General features: G+C 41.0%; 1 protein-coding gene across 2 annotated transcripts; it reads left to right on the plus strand.

Annotated features, from left to right (window-relative positions):
* Positions 1–4,598: 4,598 nt before the first annotated feature.
* Positions 4,599–19,232, plus strand: LOC103696998 (MACPF domain-containing protein At4g24290-like). Of its 2 annotated transcripts, none has more exons than XM_008778757.4 (7): positions 4,599–5,130; positions 9,796–10,034; positions 10,496–10,697; positions 10,774–10,851; positions 10,927–11,110; positions 11,352–11,518; positions 18,300–19,232. In XM_008778757.4, the coding sequence occupies exons 1-7, from the start codon at positions 4,876–4,878 to the stop codon at positions 19,008–19,010; spliced, it is 1,836 nt and encodes a 611-aa protein (XP_008776979.2). In that variant the 5' UTR covers positions 4,599–4,875; the 3' UTR covers positions 19,011–19,232. The 2 variants fall into 2 exon arrangements, with proteins under 2 accessions (XP_008776979.2, XP_026656894.2); XM_026801093.2 differs by lacking the exon at positions 4,599–5,130 and adding an exon at positions 5,162–5,493.
* The last annotated feature ends 662 nt before the right edge of the window (positions 19,233–19,894 follow it).

The following is a 19,894-nucleotide window of genomic DNA, read 5'->3' on the forward strand; positions in this document are numbered from 1 at the left end:
CTGGACGCACTTCAGACATCGGTGACTGGGCTTCAGGCGTCGGTGACAGAGCTCTCCACTACACATAGCAGAGCCACCACGTCTATCATCACACAGCTTGGCCATGTCACAGATGCAGTCACCCTCCTCATGGAGCAGAGCCGATTGAGAGGAGGAGCCACATCCTCGAGAGGAGGAGCCACATCCTCCAGAGGAGGAGATGCATCCTCGAGAGGGAGAGCTTCATCCTCGAGGAGGACATAGATGTGTTTGAGTTCTGTTTTGTATTGTTTTGCTTTACTTATTGTATGCTCAAATGTATTCACATTCATATCAATACAATGAGTAGACATCTTATCTTCATTTCTGTGCCATTTGTGCCATTTGTGCCATTGATTGTGTGTGATTACCTCCTTTTTGATATGATGACAAAAAGGGGGAGAAATATGTATAAAATATGTAAAAGGGGAGAAACATGGATAAAATATGTAAAAGAAATCAATAAAAAGATAAACTCTTAAAAACACACACAAATTTATTCTAAGTGGATTTGGTACCTCGAGGCTCATTATCTCTCTTTTGGGGCTCCTAATGGAGTAATCTCCAGAATCTATTCAAGGGATATTCGGAGATTAGCTGAATCCTACTCAAGAACAAACAAAAAATTCAGTTCAAAAACTTCATAGCATTAAAAGGAAATTCAGAGAATCAAAACATAGTTGAATGCATATGTTGAGGGGGAGAATCTGAATTTTAATCAAGCTAAATCATTAATGACATATAAGCCAAATAATTGATTGCATAATATGAAGGCTTATATAATTCCAAATGAAAGGGAGAGCTTTAACTCCGAAATTTGCTGTTTTACTCCTTTCAAACTTGGATAAATTAAATTATCAGACATTTGAATTCATTTATGGATTTTATTTCATTATTTATTGAGCAAGTCATTTTACATATACTCAAAGTTTTGTCATCATCAAAAAGGGGGAGATTGTGGAGTGATTGATTAAAACCCCATTTGATTTTGATGAGCTCAAAGCATTTGAGTATATCTTGTGATTACTAATGAATTCAATTGAGTGTTTCAGTGAAAATCCTGTCCAAGTGTCTCTAGATTTGGTTCATAGTATTTTGGATAAGTTAAGAAGTCTGCTGAACCAAAGTCTGAGACTCGAGTCGACTCCCGAGTATCACGAGTCGACTCCAAGCGTATCAAGTTCACTTGCACGAGCTCGAGTCGACTCCAGACTAGTACGAGTCGACTCCGACTGAGAACAGAAAGAAGAACAGAAAGCCTCATCTCAGAACCTGTCAACGAGTCGACTCCTGAAGTGCGCGAGTCGACTCCAATGTTCAACGAGTCGACTCGAGGGTAGTAAGAGTCGACTCCAAGAGGTACACAAAGAAAAGTCAGAGAGCAGTTTTCGAGTCTGAGATTCGAGTCGACTCCAGTGGAACGCGAGTCGACTCCGATGGTTGGCAAGTCGACTCCAGAGAAAGCAAGAGTCGACTCTCAGCGGTACACAAAGAAAAGGTCAGAGAGCATTTTATGGACTCTGAGATTCGAGTCGACTCCCGCAATACGCGAGTCGACTCCGAGACTGTGCGACCATCGACAGACAGAAAACCATGTTACTGCCTCTGAGATTCGAGTCGACTCCCAGACAGCTCGAGTCGACTCCAAGACAAGCTTCACATCAAAAGGCAGAAGACCAACTTTCGGAAACTGAGAGCCGAGTCGACTCCAAGGAAGTTCGAGTCGACTCCAAGACTGGATGAGCCAAAAGATAGAGAATCGGGAGTTCGGGCTCTGAGATTCGAGTCGACTCCAAGGACAGTCGAGTCGACTCGAGTGGACAAAATTCAAAATTGGATCCACGGACTTCAGTGGATGAGCCGACTCCAAAATTGCCAGGTCAGCTCCAGAAGTTGGCGAGTCGACTCCGGGTCAAGACGAGTCGACTCCCAGTCGTGACGGCAACTTTAATTCAAATTTGGAACAGTTGCCGAGTCGATTCCGGAAAAGCTTGAGTCGACTCCTGATCGCGCGAGTCGACTCCAACCCACCAACGGTCATATTGTCAGGCTGCGCAGAGTGTGCAAAACGGGCAGAAAAAGCAGTGTAACGGCTAGTTTCCGTGGGGGTTGGCTTAAATAGCCACAGAAGACTGTAGCAAGGAAGAGAACAACCATTCCACTCCAAGCATTCAAGCTTTCAAGCTCTGCAACGTGCTCTTCAACGAAAAAGGGGAAGATCAGCATTTACTGCAACCAACTACATCTTCCCAGCAATTAAAGCCTCCTCCTCCTGCATTCAAGTCGATTACTCATTCTAGAGGAGACCGGAGTTCAAGAAGCCATTCCTCTACTTCAGCTTAAAAGCGTTTGAGGGCTTCTAAACTCCTCTTTTGATTATATTGTTTTACATCTGCTTTTGAGAAGCTTATTTTCCTTTCTTTCTATAACTTGTAATTACTTGGTTCAATCGGGGGATTGAATCAAGGGGATTAAGGTTGGTTGGTGAGCCAAGTTAAAAACCAACGTGTGTAAGGGTTTGATTGTGAGCCCGGGAAAACAATCGGGGTTGGTTCTAGTCGGTGAGCTTGGGAAAACCGACCGAGTTCGTTGTGAGCTCGTAAAACAACAAGTTTGGTTGTGAGCTTGCAAAACAACCGGCTGTAATCCAAGGGGGTTATAGTGAATTCCCAAGAGAGACTTGGGGAGTGGACGCAGGAGCAAGGGGTAGCTCCGAACCACTATAAAACTCTGTGTTTGCATTGGATTGTCTCTTCTCTTCTTCCTCTCACATCACTCACAGCACTTAGCATTAATTAAATAACTTGCAATAGTTTTTAATTAATCATCCATAACGTTTAATTATCCAAATTAATTTAAAACCCAATTCACCCCCCCCTCTTGGGTTGTCTATTTGGGCAACAGGGAACTTAGTCACCATGCCCCACGTGACCGGCACGCGCGCCCAGGAAGACTACGGCTGCCCCTTGATCCAGCAATCCGACCTCGGGTCGGATATCTTCGGCTCCGCAGCCCGACCCCGAGTCGGCTGCCCCTTGATCCAGCAATCCGACCTCGGGTCGGATATCTTCGGCTCCGCAGCCCGACCCCGAGTCGGCTGCCCCTTGATCCAGCAATCCGACCTCGGGTCGGCAATCTCTTGACAATAACAGACTGTTCCCCTGAGGCACGACGCGGCCCCCTGCTCCACTACTCCCTGCAACGGCCGAATCCGGCGCTGCCCCACGATCCCCTGTAACAGCGTACAAAGCGGAGCTCCACTACGCCCTGCCATGGCCGTACCCGGCGCTGCCCCACGACGCCCTGTAACGGCCACGTCAGTGGCAACCCCATCGTGCCACACGATGACCAATCCCCAGAAAAACCCCCCAGCCTGATATATATGGGGCTGGGGGGGAAGGGGGAGGGTAAGCAAGATTTTCCAGAGTATTATCTTACCTGCTACCTCTTCTTCTCCTTCGATCTCCCCTAACTTGATCGTCGGAGGGCCCCCACTACCCCGCTGGTGGTGCGAGGCTTGCTTGCAGGTCTCCCGGCGGAAGGCGGAGCGCAACCGAAGTAATTCCAAGGGAACCCCATTCACACCGCTGTGCCAATCGTTCTCGGTTTGGACCCTCAGCAACAGATACTATTTCAGGTCAGATCCGGTGTCAAAAGGAAGGTCCAAGTATGGTCTTCCTTTTTCAGTACCATCTTGGGAGCAATCAGTATTCGAGCTATTGCCATGCGAGCACATCAACCACCATCCCACCATCTTGTAGGCATATTATGACCTTAGACCAATCTTCACTGTTTGAATGACTAATCATCCAAACTCTTTAGCAACTCATCTAGCTCTACATTCAACAACATCGGTTAATACTTGTTGGACTCCTGGACCTCGGAATGACTCCAACGCAACCCCTATAGAAACTGAAAATGGCCTAGTACCAGACTTCAACAAACTCAAACACCATCGTTTACTTGCAAAACTAGGCTACTGCCTATTTAGCTTGGCCCATTTGCCACCCACCTAAACCTAAGGTAGTGTCGCAGCGAGGTGAAAACTAAATGCGAACAACCCGCCGTAGGTACCACAGGAAATAAATGCAATAACCAGGACCCAAAAGCACGCACCAAACGGCTGCCCTCCGCACCAGGGGAAAATCAATCCGCGCAGCCGTGATAGGTGCGACACCCAAACCGCGTCTCCAAGGTACCAAAAGTCCCGAGAGCTACCCGACGTTCAGCTTCACGGGGGACCCACTCCCGGGTTGACCTATTTGCCGGTCCGCCCCGGTACGCTACGTGGGGCCCACTCGCACGTCCCTCTCTTGCGCTGCGGGATCGGGGTCGTACCATTCGCGCGAAACAAGGTTTCTCCTTCCTTCGTGCGAATCGACCGTGGGAGATCTCTCGCCGCCCAGATCTCAAGGCGATCCGAACTCACCCTTCTCTCTGTGCACATATCGCAAAGCGATCACGGATGATCCAACGGTGAATTCGCGCGAAGAAAGGTGAATTCTTCTTTCGTGCAAAGATACATCTCCGACTCCGCTCGACCTGCTAGCAATTCTCGCCCTCACTTTGCCCCCCGCGGCCTTCCGAGAAGCAACCCCTCCATCGTCCATCCCATCCCATTAAACAAACCAACTCCCCCCGTCGAATTATTTTTGCTTCCTTTCGTGGACTCCCTTCGGGTCAAACTTTCCCACCTCGATAAGCAACGACAAACAAAAGGTCTCCATCGCCTCCTCGATCCCTCTTTCTTCCATGTCTGCGCCCCTTTGAATTAATCCCCCGACTCTTCTTTCGGCCGAGCTCTCTCGTTCCCTCTTGTAGATGCCTGTGTTGCTTCTCTCTTAGATCTCTGTTTCGATGGAAGGGGAGTGGCGAGAGCCGGTGGAGCTGAGGGCGCTCCGGTCGCTGGGTCTGGGCTTCGACCTGACCTGCGATTTCCAGCTCCGGTTCGCCAAAGGATACCCCCACTGCCGGCTCGTGGAGCTCGATGAAACTAATACCTGGGACATAGATATCCCCGGGGGCCCTACAATTCGTGGCGTCTCCAAGGATATCGGCTTCGACAAAGGTGATCGCATGCGGTTCCGCTCCGATGTGCTCGAGTTCAATCAGGTGATGTTATTTATAGCTACCATATATCTCTTCCCTTTTTAATTTTTGTTCTTTTTGCTCTCTTGGTTGATTGGAATTGGGATTCGTAGTTGTCGGAAATTAATTTTAATAAGCTGCAGGCGAAAATTTGATAGGGGTGTTTCCAAGAATTTTGATAAGATCTGATATATTTTTTTTACTGTGATTCACTTGTCTGTTGGCCATCCTAGTCTACGGTTGTGGGAAGGGAAGTCTGTGAAAAGAGTCGGACAAAGTTGAATAAGGGGCGGTAGCACAAGCGTGTCATGACCGAGCACCAGTTGTTTGACTGAAAGGGAATTGATACTGATATTGCATGCTGCGTTTGGAAAGCCCCTCTAGAAGGTATAACTAGTTTGCAAAAACAGTTGCATGGATGTATGAGGTCACAACGAGTCAATTAAAATTGATAATTGGTATCGATTTGTTACAGTTCACTTCATAGGAAGTTACGTTGTCAGCAAAATGATGAAGTGTTGGACTTTTTCAGAGCAAGAAATTACTTGGAATTCTCTCAAAATGAATTCCACCTGCCTATTAGGACTATATGGCCTGCTCAACCATGCAGAGACTCATGTTAATGCATGAATGTATGTTTGAAGGGTAAGCTACATGAAGTAACCTTTATATGAAAGAGATGCATAGGGGAAAAAGCCCATGTCAGGTAGCACGATGAAGAAATGATTTATTGTGTTTGGAATTTGTTATTCAGCTAGTTGTTGCTAAGGATTTTGTATTGCATATGTCCATTGGTGCAAAAATTTTGGAGGAAAAGTATCAAAGAGTAAAGTATCGCTATAATGCTTTTGTGAACATAGGCCACCTCTCCCTTTACTTTGATGGTTGAAACAGTCGTAGCCCAACATATATGCCTTAAATGTAATCATGAGAAAAGACATGGCTCATGCACCTCAAGCAAGTCTCTTTATGGATATTCATGCCTCATTTTATGTGGACTTATCTGTGAGCTTCAAGGTGTTCTGGAGTTCCCTTTGCCATGGTGGATGTAGTCAGAAAAGCCTTAGATATGCCTTCCACGAAAATGTTTCAAATTTGCAAATAAGAAAATAAAGAAAAAAGAATCACTAGAAAGGATACTAAGACATGAAAATATAAAACAGATAATGAAATTTAATAAACTCTAGTGCATTATTTTTGGTAGGTTGTCCTTGATTTCTTGATTGTGCACTATATTCTAAATTGGTAAATGGTGTTCTTGGAATCTAGGAATTATATATAAATGGGTTTGGCCATGATACTTCTTATATTATTCTATACGAAAGTAAGAAACATCCTAAACATCCAATAATTAGGAAATTTATGGTATTATGTTAAATATAGGTTTCCAACCGGTTGCCTACCTCCCCACTTTTATTTTATAAAAAAATTCAACGATTGTCATCTCATCCCAAATTGCTTGGTTTAGGGAGTACTAACCTGTACTGGGTGGGAACCAGGATGAGATGGGGTTTTGGCTCAGTATAGACCTCAAGCTGATCTGAACTGACCAATACTAGTCCATATTGGTCCTAGTCGAGTGAGACTGTCCCATACCAATGCGCGTATTGTACTGTACCAACCTGTACCACCTAGTTTAGGAGTGATAAAAGTGAGAAAAAAGATGGAGGCTATCTCGATATAGGGTGCGTATTGTACTGTATCAACCATACCATACCGAATGATAATGTATTAGTAGGTACCTAGTATCGAGGTTGTGGATCAAAAATTATTTTAATATATTAATATTTAAAAGAAAAAAAATACTATCTTCTCTCCCTCCGCTCCTCTCTCCTATGTTTTGCCCTCCTGGCCCTCAAGTCGGCGGTCTCCTCCAACCTACTTGCGTCCTTGTCGTCTAGCTTGGCTCCAACCGAAACCTCTACGACTGGCTTGACATCACCTTCCATGGTGGTTGGGTCACCATCCTCTCTCTTTCCAACTGCTTCCTCGAGGGCTACCTCTCGTCTAAGCGCTCCCTCCTCTCTAACCTCATCCCGCCACCATCACTACCCTATGGATCCTCATTGCCCTCGACCTCACTAATATTAACCTCTCTAGGGCACTCCTTGCTGGAATCGACACTTTGAACCCCCTCTCCATCTTGACTTCTCCTCCAATTTGTTTAATTGATCCCTCCCTCTTATAATTGTTGCCATCCCATAGCTCTCTAGCATTGCTAAATCTCTCTTATAATTTGTTCTCCGGCTAGATCTCTCAGGGTCAGCTGTAGTGATAGAGGAGCGTCGGTATGGATAGAGCGGGGAGATCTTCTTGGAAGTGGACAAGTGGTTCAAGCTCGAGCTGGAGGAGCTCCTCAAGGCCCCCTCTTATATGATGGTACACCATCTCAACTAGGTCGACAATGATGAGGTTGACAATGGTGAATGAATGGAGATGGAGTGGAGGGTGGAAGCTTGGACGTGGGTTTGAGTGAAGGATGGAGGAGGGGGTGGCTGAGCTGTGGGGTGCTAAGTAAGTTGAGTGGTGGAGGGGGGAGGGAGTTGTCGAGTTGGTTGTGGGGGTGAGTGGATGAAGAAAGAAGGGGATGCTAGTTTGTTGATTAGGGAAAGGCACTGATTGGGTTGTTGGTCCGAGAGTGAAAGAAGGAAAAAGGTTATCAATTAAGACCCTTCCATTTCGCCCAAACTATTGTACTTGCCGCTCATACTTGGGTTATTTATGGGCTATAGCCGGTGATCGTAGGAATGATCACGCACCGTCATTGTACAATAAACAACAAAGCAACATTCAAAACTTTATCTCGTTTGGATTTTAGGAAGCACCATAGAAAACCCCTATATATATCCATGTGCATATGAACGCGCTTGTGCATGCATCCAAATTTTGGTAAAAACAAAATATGTAGCTAACATTTTAGTACTATGTTAGGTGGGATCACTTTTGGTGTACTCAAGGATCCAAAAATAGCTTATATTTTTGTGTATTTTAATCTTATAGCAATTTTCACATTCATTTTATGAGCTATATTTGGGGTTTGTTTAGAGTCCTATTAAGGACAGGATAAGTATTTTAAGGATCCTATTTTAGATATTCTTTGGCTCGGGAGAGTCCTCAACTCATTAGGACCATGTTTTGTAAAGCTTTGGGTGTCCTTTTTACATGTTCCACAAGCTGTTTGCTTTTATTTTCTTTCTCATGTGTTGGTGAATCTCTTTATGAAAGGCCTAGATAGCATTGTTTTTGCCGTAATAAAAGCCCTTATTGTTCTATTAGGAGGAGGCAGTTATTCTTGTCTGATGTTGAGTTGGGTCACTCTCCCATTTTTAGTTGAATTGGAAAGGTCCAGGGCCACATCATCCACTGTCCATCTATCAAGCAATAGCAGGTGTTTGGACAGGGCTGGGACATATGTCCTTTTTGTCCTATCACTAGCCCATTGCAAGACACACAGACGGCAGGTGAACTAAAGGTCTCCAGTTACTGGAGGGAATCAGAACTCCTTTATGTTTTTGCATTCTTCAAGCTAGAAGGAACCCCTAAGAGCCTATAGAAGGCATAAGCCTCTATTACAAATGACAATAAACAATAAAAGGAATATTATCTTCTCTCTTGGCATCATTCAATGCAATGAAAATGCAGCTTCTTCAGTGTTAGATGCAATGTTTGTGCATCTTGTGTGCTGTGCTACTCAGTAATAATCTTTTATTAGGGTTTTTCTGTAATATATATTATTTATGTTTTTGATACGGTTAGTTTACTGATCATTAACTGCTGAAATTTGTAGCATGAGTTGTAATTAGTGGAAGGTCTTAGGGTATCAGGAAGAGTGGGTTTGACCAGTCTGCCCAACTCACTCGAGGACACCTAACCTTGCTTTTAAGTTCCTTGGCATTTTTACTTAATATTTAATTTTCTACTTATTTTTTTATATAGATGTATTTCATCAATTTTATCAAATTTTTTCTATGCAATACATTAAGTTCCCTATATAGTCCAAGACTACAAATCCTCCAACATTAAAAAAAAAGTTCAATACTTTAAGTAACTTAATGAAACAAACAACTCTGTCAAGTAGCAACTAATCAGTATAGGTTGGAAATAAAAATAACTGATCATAATTGGTGAAGCGTGTGATATAAAATATAGCTATGCTAAAGCACCAAGCAGAGAGGGTTAGCCTGCTGACCCAACATGCCTAATATTTCACCTATCCCAGCCAAGAAGATTGTCCAACCCAACCAGGAAGGTAGCTTAGGTTCATTTTTGGTGGTCAAGCCCCATGAAGAAGCCACCTAGGCAGTCAGTGAGGAGGTTCAGACACATTTAAGACTAGGCTGCCTGAGTGAGTTCTCTCCTTTCAAATTTTAGACATAATCTTTCTTGAATTTATTCAATCTAAACTTTCCTTGACTATTGTACATCATGAATATTATGATGTAATCTGATTTCTATGAAGGTACAGCTTAAAACTCATATCTGATTAGTTGCTTTTCCTTTCTTTCTCCTTTCCTAAATTGATTAAGGTCAGAAAAGTAGATCCTTTTTCAGACAGTGGATCAAACTAGACTTTATTATTGTTAATTCAGATTAAATTTCAATTTTCTCTTTTTTTTAGATGTCCTAAATCTCCCTTCTGCCATGTTAGAGTTACAATTTGTTCACCACATCAGCTTTTTCCAATGACAGATGTCTGAGTTACTCAATCAGAAGTCTTCAGTGCAAGGGAAAGTGCCTTCTGGTTATTTTAATGCACTTTTTGGATTAAGTGGAGCATGGTTGAATGACATCAAGGAGACTAAATTTCTTGCCTTTGATGGTTCCTTCATTTCCTTGTACAATCTGCACCTAAGGGCTTCTCCGTTGGTTCTCCGAGATGATGTGAAAAAGGCTGTTCCACCAAAGTGGGATCCTGTATCATTATCTAGGTAAGAACTACATTACTTCTAATGTTTCTTATATTTTTACATAATGAAGCTGCCTAATGCTGTGGAAGTTCAGCAATATCTGGTTCGTCTACACATCAGTAAGACAATTTATGCTATTCAGTTTGCATCTTTGTTTGCTAAGAATGTCCAGCAGCCTGATAATAGTTTTCTGATCAACTTGAACAAAATTTTTTTTAAACCAATAACCTGGAGTTGACACAGTGAAGCATAACCTATAGATCTATTCATCAACTAATGAAGGTTAGTTGGTCTATATGCTTCATCATAGACCTGTTTTCTGTCTTCCTGTGCTGCAGCCTAGCTTTGGTAGTCTGAGAATTTTTATCAAGATATATTCTTACTCCCAAGATATGGTGGTCTCGATATGAATGAGCAAATTTCAGTGCATCATTATTTTTCATAGAGAAATGTAATAATACGCAGACTTTACCTCTCCTCAGGTTCATCCAGACATTTGGGACTCACATAATTGTGGAAATAGGAATTGGAGGACAGGATGTAGTTCGTCTTAGGCAAAGTCCTTCTTCGACCATTTCTCCTGCCGAGCTTAAGGTGCATCTTGAAGATCTTGGAGATTTTTTATTTTCTGATGGAAGAAGCCTCTCTCCACTACATCGGAAGACTGGAGAAGGAAGGAACAAGGTCTATTTACTTATATTTACAGAGTAGGTCTTGTTTTATGCAGTTGCACAGTTGATTGAGGTGGTCTTTTATATAGGTGCCTGATGTCTTCGTCAGAATCTTGCAATCAAACACTTTGCACCTGGCTAGCCATTCAGAAAGTTCAAGCAAGGATGTAGGACTCATAAAACTTGTCTCTGACATTCTATTGATTTTTGAAAAATTAAGCTCAATTTTTGGATATAAACAGGGCCTCACAGTCATTTGCTCAAAAAGGGGAGGAGACATATATGTGTCTGGTCACTCCAGTTGGTTACAAACAGTACCAAATAATCCTGATGCTATACTCTTTAAATTTGTCCCCATCACTTCTCTTCTGACTGGCATCCCAGGCAGTGGATATCTTAGTCATGCAATCAATCTATATCTTCGCTGTAAGTCCTCTGCACAAGGAAACATTTGAATATTTTTTTAGTTGTTATTAGCGCTTCTATATGAGATCTATACACATTGCTCTGACATCATTATTTTATAGCTATACTAGTTTTAAAAACCACCAAGGCATCTTCATATTTGAAGTGTAAAAATATGAATGTCATGTTTCAGTTCTCTTTACTTCTACCCATGAGGAGATTGAACAAAATGAGATGTTCTGATATAATGCTTCCTCAACAGACAAACCTGATCCCGACGATTTACAGTATTTCTTGGAATTCCAAGTCCCTCGTCAATGGGCACCGATGTTCAATGAACTGGCTCTGGGACCACACAGAAGAAAGGCATCCTACCCCACACTGCAATTTAGATTTTTGGGTCCCAGACTTCATGTGAACACTGCTCAGGTAGAACTGGTGCTTTTACCTTTCGATGGACTAACTCTTTTCTTCTTTGATCATGAATTTGTTGATTGTATGAGAACAATTCAGGCATTCTAAGAAAGATTGTCAGGGTTCTTTGTTTTTGGTATTAAACTTTCTATTACAGATTATAACCACTAGCATATGCAATCAGCTACAATTATCAGTTATGACAGGTTGACTGTAAAAGAATTTATAACTATACAAAATTCATGGAAGCTTTGTGACTTCAATTTTTTATTTATGACTATAATCATAGACTAAACTAAAATGTAAAACTATTGGTAAAAGAACCAGAAAATACAAGCCTTAAAGCATTCACTAACTAAATTAATAGGAATGCAAAATGTGAAACACTAGGTAAAACAATTACTAGTGACACATCAAAGACATGCACTTATTCATGAACAAAAGGAAAATAAAAAAATGCAACACTGTCACAAAATGTTAACCTAATATAAGGAAAATCTAATGATTTTGGTCTTTGTACATGCATATTTCAACAATAGATGCCAATTTTCAAGATAAACAAGGTAAACCTTAATGCAGTCTAAGGGGGTCTAGAGATTTTTTCTTCTCTAGTGCCTAAAGTTTTGTGCCAGTGTTGGTGTATGTAGAGAAGGAGATGCATATTAGATGTGACATGTGAAACAAGCATAGATGCCTAGGTACAGAAAAACAATGAAATTCTTACTAAGTTCTAGGGGAGTTTAGGGGTTTTATCTAGTCCTAAGAGTAAAGTCCTTTGCAAGTGTAGGTGTATATCAAAAAGGAAGAAATGTGGTAGGTGTGTATTAGACGTAACATGTGAAAGTACATTATTGAATCCAAAGTCAATATCTATGTCAATAGCCTTAGTCCATGATAGATCATGATTTATAAATATGGTTCTATAACTTGATGTGCACTGGTTTTCCATTAGCTATTGTTGGTTTTTAAAATGTGATAAAATCAACTGTTCTTGAGATCTCTCCTTAGCCAAGGAACTACTTCAATGGGTCTTCTCTTTCTTTTCTTATTCATCTCTTCATGAAAGAGACATCCCGTCCTGTTTTCTCTTCATCCCTTTTTGAACAATCTTGAGAAGGGCAAATCCTTATGGCTTGTGATATACAAAATTTCAGTTCTTGTTGATTGCACTTGCTACTCTCTTCTCTCAGTCGTGCATGAGAGTTGTGAGTTTCATGGAGGGGCTTGTGGGGCTTTTTCAAATTGCTACTTTGCAAACTGTAATGCTTTGTCATATCCAAAAGTTGGACTGCTGGACTCCATCAGCAAACTTGTATACTGAGTGAGGAGAATTAACACCTCCAGGAGAGTATTCACATGTGCTTCAAATCTTAAATTGCAATATTTAGGTCTAGGGTATGTTTATGTCCAAGGTTGGCTGTAATTTATTTTAGAAACTTTATTCCATTTCCATATCTTGAAGGCTGTACAAATTTATAGAATTTATAACTGAAAGTGTACAATAAAACATAATAACCCTCTTGCTAAACAAGGTGTTATAGAAATGTAACCAACAAAAATAGGAAAATCTTAAACAATGCAAAAGGGAATATTTACACAAAACAACATTCTCTTGAATCACTCTTGCAACAAAGTAGTCACTCGTGTGGAGTAACTTATTATTAGGAAATTCAAAATTTTAATTCTCATGCCATGGCTTGAAAATTTGAGTATTAGTATCCAGCATGGGACAAGGGCTTATAATAAAGACCTAAAAGTGAATTCACAATGGAGTACTAGCTGCTTAGGAATCTCATCCTCTTATTCATACAATGTAGTATTTATCAATCTTCAATTTTCAGGAAGCAATGGTACAAGATGAATAGTCTCTTCATTTACTCAAAAAAATCTTGAAAAGCATCTATTCATCCCCCTAATCTATCTCCAATAACCCTTTATTATAGTGTTTATATTGCAAACAATTTGGTAAAGCATGGAATGGAAATCAAGGAATGCCGTACCGGCCCGTACCGGCCGGTACGGGCCGGTACGTACCGGTCCGGTCCCTGACCGGTACCGGACACAGATGAAAACCGGTATTTCCGGTTTTCTTCTGTGAACCGGCCGGTACGGAGACCGTACCGGTCGGTACCGGCCGGTACCGCTTGGTACCGGCCTCGTACCGGTGCGAACCGGCCGTTCGCACCGGTACGGTGTTTTTTTTTGGGGGGGGGGAACCACAGCGCCTCGCTGTGGTTTTTTTTTTTTTTTTGATGGGAAAGAAAGTGGTCCGGACCGGTACGGTACCGGTCCGGACCGGTACCGTACCGGTCCGGCCGGCCACCGGTACGCCGACCGGACCGGTACGGCGGACCTCGCATGGAAATGACTCTTTGAAGCCAATTTCACCATAAAATCAAATCCAAGAAATCTATCTTGTCCTCTTTGAGAGTGCCAAGGGTGATAAGGGACAACATAGGTAAATGAGTAGGGTTTGCTATTATTGTGGGAAACCAGATCATTTCATGCAGGGTGAAGCTTGTTCCAACACAAAGTAATATACCTATTGATGGTTTGCTGGATAGCGGAGCCAGTCAGCAAGGGGGAGCCAGTGACAAAGGTAGGGATTTAGGGGTGAATTACTTGGTAGCTATGAAGGTGGTGGAGGTAGTGATTGATCCAGCTTAAAGGTAGTTAAGGAGCATTCTTCATGCTGATTATGCATGATATCAATGGCGAGGTTGCTGCAGCTTCAGGAGAAAATGAATCCATGTTGTCAAAATCATTGGAGATTGAAGAAGTGTAGGACTATTTCAAACATGATGATTTTATAGCAAGTGCAGATTGATTCAAGTTCTAAAGGGATTGAGATTGATGAGCCAGAGCAGGCTGGTGAGGCTTATGCAGAGCTTGGATGGCTTTTGCAGTGCTTTGGTGTTCCACAAGGTTGAAGAGCTGACTAATTTTCAAGCAGCACAGTGGATCAAAGAGTGGGAAGACACTATTGAGTCAGGAGACAACAGCCTTGTTAGAGAACAAAATGTGGAGACTTGTCCTACTTCCAAGGGGAGTAAGCTGGTTAAATAAGTGGTTTTACAAGGTGACGTGGAAATCAGCTAGGTCTATTCACTGCTATAAAACACATGTGGTGGCTTGTGGGCCAAAAGTATAGGACTGATATTGATGAGATTTTCAGTCTAGCAGCAACAATCACTAGTGTGCATCTATTGGTTGCCATTTCATCAAGCATGGATGGGAAGCTCTTAAAGCTGGATGTTAAAAATGCATTGCAATGTTGGGTAATTGATTCAGACATCTACATAAAGCAGGGATGCAGCTTTCAAGGGCGAATAAAGCAGGCTATGTATGCAAGGTGCTGTATGGATTGAAACTAGGTCCAGTGCAGGATATGTCAAGATTGAAGAATTCCTTGTGATTAGTGGGTTTGGTAATTGACACAGTTGATTCCAATTTATTCTTTAAACCGAAGAACAAGTGGATTATTGTGGTACTAATCTACATGGATGGTCTCATTTTAATTGGAGGTGATTTGGATGAAGTTACAATAGTTAAGAAGGCCTAAATGATGATTTAGATGGAGCAAGAAAAATTCAATGACCTCCTATATCTGGAGGTGGACTGTTGTGACAGGGAAGTGTTTCCGTGCTGAAAAGGGGATGATACAGATTTGCTATGAAAGTCTGGGATGTAGACTTGCAAGCCAATCTCATCAGTAATGTAGGTAAAAGGTAAGATAAAAAGTGATGTAGGGGAGCTGGCTTATTCTTAGAACATTATGTCATGGTATCAGAGTGATCTAGGGGGCTCGGCAACCTTTGCTCTTACAGATCTTGGTGCATAACATGAACCTGGAAAGATATCTGACATCCTTTCCACAACTACCACTTCCTTTAAAGATGTTGAACAAAGCCTACTCATGGTTTCAATTTTCATTTCACATTGATTTAAACAACCTCTTTATTTCTTCAATATCTACCTTGATTTTTTTCCACGTCCTTTTACTGATGTCATTTGTCAGTTGGTTACCTCACTTGCAGTTAGTTATACTCCTTGTGAGACTTAGTCGTCCTTGACCCTTTTTCAGACCCTTCACCATAAATCTGGAATTTTTAGACTATGGTACTTAACAGGAAAAAACCCCAAAATACTTGATTTGTAGCTTTCTAGGAAAGTACCCCATAAAACTAGCACTCACTTATGAACTATCCTTCATCAATAGAGCTTCAAACAAAGCACTCTTTACCCTGTTAACCATCAACCACCCAGAAAATGTGAGGATAGAGACATACTGATGAACACTTCTCAAGAGTACTCTCACAAAATGAGTAGTGTTAGAGAATTGATGACTAATCAGATCCCACCTTTATCTCACATGATACTTTAACCGAGTCTTCCTTCATCTTTCACAAAGTTAATTTTATTACTGTGCTAAATTGATGTTTAAAAAAGGCTCTCCTTGCCTTAGTTGTTCCTAGATCTGAAGGATATGTGGTCATTTTACATCTTTTAGCTCATCCATTCCATCTGTCTATGATCTGAATCCTACGTAAAACAAATGTGCTTTTTAATGTAGTAAACAGATGCAAAGTACAACTCTTTGATAAGTAGAATTTTAACATTTCAGTGCCTAATTCTAATTCTTTCTTGTCGATATGGCCTTGACCATCAAAATTACCGGTGATGTGAGAACTTTGGTTCCTGATTCATGACTATATGAATATTCCAGTTATTGTTTGATTAAACAGATTTGAAGCCCTTGATCATCCCTTCATTCTTGATATAATTATTTTTGTTATTTTAATGTTAAAACAAATATCCTTACTGATACTATTATAATAAAAATATTTTTTAGTTTGCTATATTAGATTTTCTGAGAAGACATATATACTTAATATGTGACCAATTTTAGCCTTACTTTACATTGGATGTCACAATGCCATACTCTAATCATTTGCTCCTATTTTTAGTCCCATTACATGTATATGTTATATCGCTGATCACTTATGAGACAAATTATCTTTTGCCCCTACTTTGATTGCTTTAATTTAGTGCAAGTTAATGAGCCCCACATGGCCTGACAGAATCAAGTTGGGTTCTCTCCTTTATTTCTTTTTCTCCTCTCCTTCTCCTTGAGCCACTTTGGGTTTTATTTATTTATTGGCTACTGTACTTCATTCTTGGGACATAAACTTCTTGGATTTTATAACATGTTGGGTTTGTGATTTCTTGATATGGCGAAAACACTTAATGTGATCCTTTGGTTTTGAAAAAATTTTCTTCATGAATGGAAGGGTGTCATGAAATTTTGAGAATACCTATAATTTCTACATATTAATATAGATCTTTGAAGTATAGATATTAGTACACATATTGCATTAATACTGGACGAAATTTGAATGAAAGAATGGTACTTTTTGCTGAAAGCTTGGTTCATGTTATATCACATTATAAATGTAGCAAAAAGTTGAAAAAAAAGAAAGTGACTCCTAGAAGCAAGGTATGTCATACCGGCCTAAATCTGGCGGTACAGGACATACTATACCGTACCGGTTCCGTACCAGTATCCGGTACATGTGGCGTACCAACACTCGGTACGCCAAAAAAATTCGTACGGTACCGTACCGATACTATGCTAGTGTGGCACCGGTATGGGATCTGGTACCGGGATGGTAAACCTTGCCTAGAAGTGTCCAAACACACTTTGGATAATATATGCTAGCAGTCAAAATAGATGATAATCTGAGTGCCATTACTTGCATTCAACTGTTCCAGAAAGTCATTCTGAGTGTTGATAGTTCTAGTCAATTTGAGTGGAATATTCCATTTTTAAGAGCAAAGAGTGCCATGCAGATGCTTATGAGTGTCATGTTGTGCAGTTTCCATGATTGAAAAGTGGAGTCCAAACTTCCTAAAAGCTGAGGCCCATTTGGTTTTGCTTCTGTTTTCTGTTATTGTTTTCAAAAAACCAAGAAATAAAATGAACCAAACTGAATAGAATGTATAATGAAACCCTTTTTTTTTTTTTTAAATTGCTTTTGAAATGTTCAGTTGTTTTGGAAGCAAAGATCTATTGCTTTCAAAAAGGAGTGAAAATAGAAGGCAGTAATAGCAAAACCTTTTTGCAAATGCTATCTTCCACATCAATCTCTGTGTGATATTTCACTCATTTGTAGGGGAACAAGAACACAAAAAAGCGACAGCATCAAACCTGCCCCGAAGTTTCCATGAACCTTGGATTTCCATAAGCTCCCACATTCCACATGTTTTGCTATTTTAAAACTGCCTCATTTTCCAAAATTTAAGGTTTTCGCCTGATTTGAATTCCTTGCGTGCATTGGAAGTCTATATGCAACTCATGCTCCTAAACCCTAAACCATGCTGCTACACCCCGACCATTGGAGGTTTTTGTTCAAGAAGTTCATATTTAAACCAGTAGCAATCATTGACATGCACTGCAACATTTGCTCTCTAGCCTGGAGTATATACTTTTGTTGTGAAAGAACGTTACTCTTCAACAAGAAATTTATAAACAGAATCATGCTGATAGAAACTTCTTATCATTGATGCACCAGATGTTGGGTAGATTAGTCTGCAGTAAAGGATCTGAATGATAAGAACAATCTTGTCTATAGAACTGGAGCATCTGCTGGCTTCTACTTTTTCTGAATAAAAGAAATAATTTATTTCATGAATTGACGTTTTCTGCCTTTGGAATTTATTGCCAGGCACATTCTCGCCAATTCTGAGAAGCTGTGGGTTTTTATTTTTCTGAATGAAACTCTCATATACTTTTCAGGTGTCAAGTGGCCAGAAGCCAGTAGTTGGTCTACGATTGTACTTGGAGGGTAGGAAATGCAATCGATTAGCCATACATGTGCAGCACCTTTCAAGTCTCCCCAGCATGCTCAGCACCTCGTCTGGGATGTCTCAGTGGCAAGGATCTGAAGACTCAGATTCGGAATACTTTGAGCCTATCCAGTGGAAGAGATACTCGTGTGTTTGCACAGCCGCTGTAAAGCACAATCCTGAATGGCTCCAGAGAGTATCTGATGGCGTTTTTGTGGTCACAGGTGCTCAGCTTGTCACCAAAGGGAAGTGGGCGAAGAAGGTGCTTCATCTTCGCCTGCTCTTCACTCACATCCCGAATTGTACGATTCGAAAAACTGAGTGGACTCGTGCACCAGCTACTTCTCACAAGGGAAGCTTTCTAACAAATCTCAGTACAACATTTAGCACCCCATTCTTGCAACGGGATGCTCCTCCACCCCCAAAGCATGAGCCTGCACAGCTGAATTCAGGAGTTTACCCCGATGGTCCACCTGTTCCAATCCAATCACGAAAGTTATTAAAGTTTGTCGATATGGTTGAGGTGGTTCGGGGTCCCCATGATGTGCCAGGACATTGGCTGGTGACAGCTGCCAAGCTTGTCAAAGAGGGAGGAAAGATCGGCTTGCATGTAAAATTTGCTCTGTTGAACCATACACCTCAGATTGAAATGATTAGCTGATGTACATATCGGAGTGTGCATCTCTTCTGTAGATTTTAGGATTTTGATAGCATATTTAGGCCAATCTGTGCATTTACTCTTGATTTTTTGAGTGACTAATTGTATAGAAGACAGTAATAAACTGCATGAGACTTGGAGAGGTTGTGCATACCCATTACTTGTTCAATTTAGCTTTCGTGTTGGAGGTTCAATTAGCTTTCATGTTGGAGTTATTATTCACTATGAATCAAGCTTTTGTTCTCAAAGAGCTGGAAGTACCAAGGATACTAGCTGAAAAGCTTGTTAATAAAGGAATAAATATTCCTACAATTTATCACACCCAGCAATATGAAATGATACCAAGGAAAGTAAGTGAACATCTTTTAATCCTCTGAACACAAACATGAATTGATTACAAAAACTCAGATTTACTACAATTGAATCAGCATGTTATTTAAATAGCTTCACATTATTTAAATTGCAAGCTATTCAGAACAATCGCAAACAATTATTTTATTAAATACGATTCAGCACTGTTCCACCACTGATGACAATTAATTATTATTACAAGATAAATTTCAACAAATTTAGATTTTCAATGAACTACTTAGTATACACCAACTAACCGCTAAATTGAAGATGTTATTAGATATCTGAGGCAGAAGAAGCCAAAGGGGTGGGAAATAGGGTCAGTTTTTTGCAGCTCTGCTAGCTTCCAAAACAAAAGGTATGTCTACATACAATTAAAAAAACGAATATGCTCGCTCAACATTCTTGACTTTGTTTTAGTTGCATTTGAGGTTATATACATAAGTGAGAGTTTAATTCTGGATTGAGTCCCTATTTTCATATTTACAGGATTTTGTAACAGGATGGGAAGGACCCATCTCAAATTAGGATTTTAT

Source organism: Phoenix dactylifera, unplaced genomic scaffold, assembly GCF_009389715.1.
Source record: "Phoenix dactylifera cultivar Barhee BC4 unplaced genomic scaffold, palm_55x_up_171113_PBpolish2nd_filt_p 000226F, whole genome shotgun sequence".
NCBI lineage: Eukaryota > Viridiplantae > Streptophyta > Magnoliopsida > Arecales > Arecaceae > Phoenix > Phoenix dactylifera.

Bases quoted from the DNA above. Each gene is read 5' to 3' on its own strand.
- LOC103696998 (XM_008778757.4), top strand. From the start codon at position 4,876: ATGGAAGGGGAGTGGCGAGAGCCGGTGGAGCTGAGGGCGCTCCGGTCG. The intron at 5,131-9,795 runs GTGATGTTATTT...TTCCAATGACAG, and splicing joins ATGTGCTCGAGTTCAATCAG to ATGTCTGAGTTACTCAATCA. The intron at 11,111-11,351 runs GTAAGTCCTCTG...CTTCCTCAACAG, and splicing joins AATCAATCTATATCTTCGCT to ACAAACCTGATCCCGACGAT.